This window comes from Phalangium opilio, unplaced genomic scaffold (genome assembly GCF_054372755.1).
Source record: "Phalangium opilio isolate 3A_F unplaced genomic scaffold, DU_Popi_V2 ptg000329l_1, whole genome shotgun sequence".
NCBI classification, from domain to species: domain Eukaryota; kingdom Metazoa; phylum Arthropoda; class Arachnida; order Opiliones; family Phalangiidae; genus Phalangium; species Phalangium opilio.
Genome location: NW_028324226.1, coordinates 899,584 through 907,475, shown reverse-complemented (window position 1 = coordinate 907,475; position 7,892 = coordinate 899,584). Strand labels below are relative to the sequence as shown.

At 36.2% G+C, this 7,892-nt stretch overlaps 2 protein-coding genes across 3 annotated transcripts; one reads left to right on the top strand and one right to left on the bottom strand.

The window, feature by feature from the left end:
• The first annotated feature begins 26 nt into the window (after positions 1-26).
• LOC149610190 (E3 ubiquitin-protein ligase Topors-like) lies at positions 27-2,716 on the top strand. Its single transcript, XM_089859018.1, has 2 exons — positions 27-160; positions 509-2,716. The coding sequence occupies exon 2, from the start codon at positions 534-536 to the stop codon at positions 2,517-2,519; it is 1,986 nt and encodes a 661-aa protein (XP_089715144.1). The 5' UTR covers positions 27-160; positions 509-533; the 3' UTR covers positions 2,520-2,716.
• LOC149610189 (mesoderm induction early response protein 1-like) lies at positions 2,691-7,743 on the bottom strand. Of its 2 annotated transcripts, none has more exons than XM_089859019.1 (8): positions 7,653-7,743; positions 7,201-7,331; positions 6,713-7,139; positions 6,533-6,606; positions 4,768-4,837; positions 4,441-4,689; positions 4,116-4,356; positions 2,691-4,042 (listed from the first exon to the last, which is right to left on the bottom strand). In XM_089859019.1, exons 1-8 carry the CDS (start codon positions 7,675-7,677, stop codon positions 3,493-3,495), a joined length of 1,767 nt encoding a protein of 588 aa, XP_089715145.1. In that variant the 5' UTR covers positions 7,678-7,743; the 3' UTR covers positions 2,691-3,492. The 2 variants fall into 2 exon arrangements, with proteins under 2 accessions (XP_089715145.1, XP_089715146.1); XM_089859020.1 differs by having other exon boundaries at positions 4,116-4,338.
• Positions 7,744-7,892: the final 149 nt, after the last annotated feature.

Sequence of the window (7,892 nt, the reverse complement as noted above, 5' to 3'; positions counted from 1 at the left end):
GTCTGCTACAAACAGGATGCTTGAAAGGGAGGCTTATAATTGGATAGTTTTTCTGTCAGTCCATTTGAGCAGCGGGTGTTGGACTATTGGATCGTGATCCCTTTTTCGCGTTTTTGAATTAATGTGGATTAAATTTAAATGAATAAAAGTTTCATTTAAGGTAAAAGTCTATTTTGATGACCTTATTTAATTTAAATTATATTTAAACCGAAGATTATCTTGAAAAACATAACGTAAACTCATGTTAGGCCTAACTCGACCCTAATGGTTATGGTTTAAGATTAGAAATATCAAAATAAGTCGATATTTATATAATGTAGATAATTTACATTAAGAGCTACTTAAATAAGATAAAATTAAATGTCGAAAACGGGCCTAAAATAGATTAAGTGGTTCGTTATGGAGCATCTTTTTTTAACCTTCATTCTTGAACATTGTGAAACTAACATAAAGAAGGAATAATAGGCCAAATGATCTAATTAGACGAATTTGGGTAAATTTCTTACAGTTTATCATTTTATCCATTCTTCACGATGGAGTGTCTTCAAAACTCGGGTGAGAATAAGACAGCTTGTAATAGAGACCTCAAAATATCCAAGCCAACTGAAGAACAACCATTAGATGATTGTCAAGACTCTGTTCGTCTCAAAATTCCGGAAGACCAAGCTAAAAGTTCCTCTCCTCCTTCAAATAACAATGAAAAATCCTCCGATACTTGCGGTGGTGGAGATAAAACGGCTTTGGAACAATCTAAAGAAGAAAAATCCATGTCAGCAGAGACAAGCGAGTGTAGTCCTAGTTACAGCGGAGCGACTGAGCCCATTGATGGTTCTAGCCCAAGTTATAGTGGCGCGACTGAAGAGAACCTAGAAGGCGTCACTTCTCCAGCCAAATCAACTTCTCCAGACCCTAACTGCGCAATATGTCTAGGGAAACTTGAAAATAAATCATTTACCGATAGTTGTTTTCACCAATTTTGTTTTACGTGCCTTTTGGAATGGTCAAAGATTAAACCAGAATGTCCTCTTTGCAAACAAGCCTTTAAGAGTATCATACACAATGTTCGATCGATAGAAGATTACGACCAATATTACATCACTCAAAGAAACGCGGCTGCTGAAAGAAGGTCATGGAGAAGTCCGGAAGGACGACGCTTTCGTTACCCTTCAACATTAACCAATGATAGAAGGAGACAGTTGGAGTTTGAACATTCCGTTGAGTTTCAAAACTACAGATTAACGTACGCGCCCCACTTATACAGAGGGTTGGGTCCCAGACATTCTAGTTCAAATACAAGAAACACTACCAGTGATGCTAGGAGAAATATTTACAATAATAATTTTTGGGTTGTACCTCAAACTAACGGTGATCGTTATCGCGAAACTTCACCCGATTTCTTTCGACAAAACACAGCTTGTACCCATCGTTTAATACCGTGGTTGAATCGCGAACTATTGGCTCTATTGTCGCACAGCGAGAACCAAGTTACCTTCATCTTAGAATTGATCCTAGCCCTAATAACGCGCTACGATATTAAAAGCTCGGAATTTTACGAACACGTTTTCCCCTATCTTCAAGATAGAACGACCCATTTCATCCACGAATTTTATCATTTTGCTCGTTCACCTCATGATATGTTGGGTTACGATCGCAATACCACGTACGAACAATTAGAAAACACCTCAAACCCTAGCATAAATCCGCGCCACATCAATTCTAACCGCGAATCTACTTCGAGTTCTCCTGACAGCATAGTAGAAGTCCCCATTGAAAATGGAGAAACCCTACCACCTCGACGCAAATTACGTTTCCGACAAGTCGCTCCCAAGAGCGGTAACGTTAGAAGGTCCAAAACGTTTACCTCGAGATACTGGGAAAGATTCTCACCAGTTAGTTACGAAAGTAATAGTAGATTGAGGGTGTACGAAACATTAGATTTAGATATGCCTGGACCAAGTCGTCAAGAGTTCAACCTTCCCTTTCGACCTTGGGACATTCCGGAGTTGAACTCAACTACGACTAGGTCTGTTTCAAACACGGGCTTTGGTTCTTCAACCCAAGAATCCGACGACGAATGTGTTATCGTGGATTGCGTCCAACCAGCTCGCAGAACTCCACCCCTTATTACCATCCCATCCAGTCCGGAGGGATTAGACTCTGAGACTGAAACGGAGCTTTCCCCCAATCCATCTATCGATAAAAATGACCAAAAGAACGAAAAGAAAGGCGCGTCCTACGAGAAACCCGCCACGAGGAAGAATAGGTGCACTTTTCATTACGACTACTCTAGTGACTCTTGCAGCGAACAAACTGATACGGTATCTTCCAGCGGTGCCAGCAATTCCGAATCAAAAAAGAGTAAAATTAAAAGTATTATCGGAAGTGTTAGTGGAAATCTGGCGATACCTTCCAGTAGTTCCGATCATAGTTCGCGTAAAAGCCACAGAAAACATAAAAAAAGTAAAAAACATCATAAACATAAACACCATAGCCATCATAGGCATTCGAAAAAAGAATAAAGAAATGTTTTTCCTTTTGTTTCCCAGTTCTTTATGCTTGAGATAATATTATTATAATTAATATTAACTTATGAATTGCGCAGAAATAAAATTAATTCTGTAAATTAAAAAAAAAAAAAACCACTTTTTTGATTCGCAACTTACTTGATTGTAAATTAATTCCCATCGTAATAAATAATAAAATTTACCAAACTTTTTATCGTTACCTTAATCTTCATCTTACAATTTTGGAATATTTATTATTTTATATCAAATTAATTTTTTTAATGGCAATTATTCTGATGAATTTTGGGTTTTAGCGTCTGAGCAAAAATTAATGTTTAAAAAAATATTCCATTTAGGAATATTTAAGCTATTCACCATAAGAATAACTACGATTTAAAACGGTGCGATAAAAAAGTACATATTTCTTTTTTTTTTTCAATTTGGTTTTCTTTGATAAAATTAAAAAATAAAATTTTAACGTAAAATAAAAAATCCATTAATTAATTTGAAGACCGTAAACGTAAATGTTGGTTTCTTCAAAAAATTAAAAATTTGAAGATCATAATTAAAATATTCTTAGTTTGAATTAGAAATTGGTCCTTCTATCGCGTTTGCGTAATAAAGAAAATATAAATATAACTTTGGAGGGAAGCGTTGGTTATGAACTTAATGATTAAAATTTAGTTAATTAGCATTATTCCTGATCAGCGCCACCTAATCATAGCGGCGGCTTTGAGAACTACTGTAATCGGCAAGCCAATCAGATGTCGCTAAAATCAGGTGACGTCACTGACGGGCACTCTCGGGAGTCTCACCAAAAATGACGTCACCAGATTTTATCGACATCTGGTTGGTTTGCCAATTACAGTAGTTCTCAAAGTCGCCGCTATGGTTAGGTGGCGCTGATCAGGAATAAGGTTAATTACTAATTAAATTACCTAAAGGAGGGAGAGGGGGGGGCTGTTTAAAGTCACATTTTTAGCGATGATTAATTACCGGAACTTACAGTACTATCTTGTAAACTAGAAGATGATGAATAAGGTTCATTGACGGAATTATTACTAGTGTAATCTCTTAAACTAGCAGCGGCGGCGGTAGCGTCTTTTTGTTGATGCGGTGAAGAATTTTGAACTAAGGCGGCTAAAGGATTAATATTATTTTGTTGCTGATAGTTTCTGTTTGAGCGAGAAGAAGGTGGAGTGGTTATTTTACTGTCTACACCGTTCAAAACACCGACGGTCTCGCGCACATGGTTGTTGTTATTTTTGGTTTCCGCGTTCGGGGATCTTGTTAAAGAGGGGTTTGTTGGAAGGTTAGGGGATTGGTGAATATTTTTGGTTGTGATTCCCGCCGTGGATTGAGTTAAGTTTGAAGAATTTGGGGGGCTTGAAGTGGAACCCGGACGCGGGTTAGTACTACTCGTCACCTGTTTACGACCGCCGTCTCCGTATAAAAGCGACTGAGTGTTTGGACTGGAAGAACGGTCTCTGGGTAACGTTGGGTTTTCTTGTTCATCCAAGAATCGATCCATGTAGTCCCTTTAAAGAAATGAAAAACTTCATTGTCCCAATTCCCCAGTTCTACCGTACACACCGATGACGCGATACTTACGTTGTACCAGGATGCAACGCGTACTTTTTCTTCTCCAATCTCGTTTTACTCGCAAAAACATCGTGTCTTTCCGTCTTCTTCCATAAATAATAAAACTGGACCAGTTCTCCCACCGCCCTGGTTCGCACTTTATGATGTTGAATGAGATGAAAATCTTTCCCGTAAGTCCTTAATCCATTCTCGAAACTTCGACACTCTTCTTCGGACCATAAACTCATGGTATCTAAAACGTACAAAAAATCTACAAACTTTTTTCTCGCGGTATTGGGGCAAAAATAAATCGAACTGAATAAATATTAACTAAAATAATCTACTTTTTTGGTACCTGTAGGGTGTGTCGGTTGCATTCTCCGTCTTCGTAAGGCTTCCTCAACATTGTGGCCGCATTGTAGTAATAGATATAAAGCTTGTTCGTCGTCTCTAATGTGACTTCCGTTGGGCAACGCGTGAACTCCTCCTGGTCCACTCGAGGAACTGCTCGAATGCGGCATTTGGGCTTGACGAAGATATTCCTCAACTTCATCATCCCCCAATTTTACGGGATCCCAAAGTAACCGGTCCTCATTTTCATACGCTACGCAAAAATAAAAATAATACTTACATAAATTATTTAAAGTTAATTTATGACAATTAAGTGGGGTTTTTTTCTCACCAGGGGCGCCATCATATTTGCATAAACCTTCAGGGATCTGGGCTTGATAATCTGATCCAACTTGAATTGTCTTTCAAAAGAATTTATTTCAAATTCATTATTTAAAGGAAAAGTTCAGGTAACATAACATTTTTATACCTTAAAGGGAGGGTGAAGTGGAAAATCAAGTGATTTTTTATCGATTCTTCTACTAATTATAAGACCAGTCTGCATAGTGAAACATCCAGGAAATACCAGCTCCGAATGATTTTAAAATTCAAATTAGGTTCAGATTTTAAGGATAATTTTAAAGAAGCCGCTCCGACCAATCGCGTAACGCTCTACCTTTTTATTAACAAAATTCTCGTGGCACGTTCCGCATTGAATGAAATTTATCACGAGATTTGATAAAATTAGGCGCGCGACGTGACAATCGTGGCGCGAGACACGGAGCGTGCCACGAGAATTTTGTTAACAAGAAGACAGGGCGTTACGCGATTGGTCGGAGGTCCTTCTTTAATATTATCCTTAAAATCGGAACCTAATTTGAATTTTAAAATCATTCGGAGCTGGTATTTCCTGAATGTTTCACTATGCAGACTGGTCTTATAATTTGCCGAAGAATCAATAAAAAATCACTTGATTTTCTACTTCACCCTCCCTTTAAAAGAATTGCCTTTTATAAATTAAAAGGAAAAGTATTAAAAATAAATATAAATGATCTCTTATAACAAAATAATTAGTATTTAATTAGTCTTAAAAATAATCAAGGACTACTGCGTCACCTGCGCCCCCCTCCCACCTCTCAGTGTGTGAGAGTTCAACCAATCCTATAGGGATAAGTGGTTCGGTTTAGCAGACGCCACTAAACCAATGGCGGACAGCACAGTAGTCCTTGATTATTTTTAAGACTAATTAAATGCTAGTTATTTTGTAATAAGAGATAATTTATTTTTATTTTTAATAAGTTCCCTTAAATTTAAATTCCTTATAGGAAAAATAGGAATTTTTTTCCGGAATTATAGGATTTTATAGGAGAAAAAATGTGTTTTTATAGGAAAATATAGGACTAAAAATGCTCTAATATAATACAATTTTGGGCTTAAACTATGTAGAAAAATCCCAAAAAATAACAAATTGGATTTTACTTTGAAAACTCAGAAGAACTTCATTAAAATATAACACAATATAATATATAAAAAATCCTAAGCGAGCTCCACAATTTCGGTGTCTATTCAAATGTGATCGCCATAAAAAAAGCTAAATTTTGATAAATTTGATGCTAAACTATTCGAAAACTTCGACTAAGTCAAAAATATAGGATATTATAGGACCTTTCATGAAATTATAGGATAATAAAGGACAGGTTCAAAAATATAGGATATTATAAGACCTTTCATGAAATTATAGGATAATAAAGGACAGGTTCAAAAATATAGGATATTATAGGACCTTTCATGAAATTTTAGGATAATAAAGGACAGGTTCAAAAATATAGGATATTATAGGACCTTTCATGAAATTTTAGGATAATAAAGGACAGGTTCAAAAATATAGGATATTATAGGACCTTTCATGAAATTATAGGATAATAAAGGACAGGTTCAAAAATATAGGATATTATAGGACCTTTCATGAAATTATAGGATAATAAAGGACAGGTTCAAAAATATAGGAATTTATAGGAATTATAGGGCCGTGGGCTCCCTGTTTTAAGGTATAATGTTATGTTACCTGGACTTTTCCTTTAATTTAGATAGTTATTAATTAATAATTCGATTTTTACCTTTCTCCAATCATCATCAGGAGATCCATCATCGTCACTGTCTGACCCTGAAGATTCACTGGGTTGTGAAACAGCTGATATAAAATAAAGGTCAAAAGTCAAATTATTAAGTAACCCCCCACATTATTTATAATTACGGTTTAATTAATTTTTCATATTTTTTTGTTGAAATTAACTTACATTTACAAGCTCTTAATAAATGCCTCGTTGTTGAGACATTTTCTACTCTCGGTGTGACTGGTTTCTCAACTGGTTTAGGATTGGGATTAGGATTAGGTGGTGCTGGTGGAGGTATTACTTTCTCCTCAGTTTGAACAATAACGGGTGCTTCTTTAACAGGAGGTGGTGGTACCGGTGTTTCAATCACTGGTTTCACAGTCACTGTTACTTCTGGTGGTGGTGTTTCAGGTTCAGGTTCAGGTTGAATCTGAATAGGCGGCGGAGGGGGTGAAGAAACAGTGGGTGGTGTAGGAGGAGGGGGTGGAGTTGGTTTCTCCGCTGTAGATTCTTTTTTGGAAACGGTTGGTGAAGGATTTGTCATTGTATCATTAGGAGTATTGGCTAAACCATACATGGCTAATAAATCGTCCAATGGCATTTCTCCTTCCTGATAGTTTACTTATAATTAGTTTATATATTAAATTAAATTAACTTTAATTGTCACTAACCTTTTGTAACTCGTCTAATTCATTTCCAACACTCTCTCCACTTTCCATCGCTTCTTCTTCTTCCAGCGTATGCTCATCGTCAAAATCATTTACGAGCATTTCGGCACTGGGATCAAAATCTTGATCCGAATCTAATTACAATTAAATTTAAATTAGATTAAAAAAATACTACGCTTCACTAGTAACCATAATAACAAAGCCAAGGCTTAAAAATCCCTCCAAAAAAAAAATTAGGCCTAGCTTAGCCTTAGCTTCTTAAGAAAGTTTTTGTTTAACCAAGGCCTAGGAATCGATTAACGATACGATGTTTTTCTGTAGTATTTCTTATTTAATTTTAATAAATACCGACCTTCGCTAGTTCGTAATAGTTTGCCTAATTTCATTTTATTAATTTATATAAATTATTATTCGTTTTTCCTTTAAATTTAAGTAAAATAGTAAAATTCTCTCACCTCCATTTTGAGCTGGCTTTTCCATTATTTTTTATTAGTTCCGTGACGTCATTCGTCAATTTTATTTTTACCCCTGGGGGGAAACCGCGAATTAAACATGTGATAGCGCGCCAAATTCGAAGTCAGTCTTACCACGTGCTCTTCCCTTTCCTTCCATCTTAAAGGATCGATCTTCAAGCTGAATTAAATGAAAAATATTGCGTTATTTGTTTTCAAACTCCACAGACTTTATTCTACTTA

Excerpts from the sequence above, each read along its gene's own strand:
- LOC149610190 (XM_089859018.1), top strand. The coding sequence starts at position 534 with ATGGAGTGTCTTCAAAACTCGGGTGAGAATAAGACAGCTTGTAATAGA.
- LOC149610189 (XM_089859019.1), bottom strand. The coding sequence starts at position 7,677 with ATGGAAAAGCCAGCTCAAAATGGAG. Across the intron at positions 7,332-7,652 it reads AAAGCCAGCTCAAAATGGAG|ATTCGGATCAAGATTTTGAT; the intron begins GTGAGAGAATTT and ends AATTGTAATTAG. Across the intron at positions 7,140-7,200 it reads AATTAGACGAGTTACAAAAG|GAAGGAGAAATGCCATTGGA; the intron begins GTTAGTGACAAT and ends GTAAACTATCAG.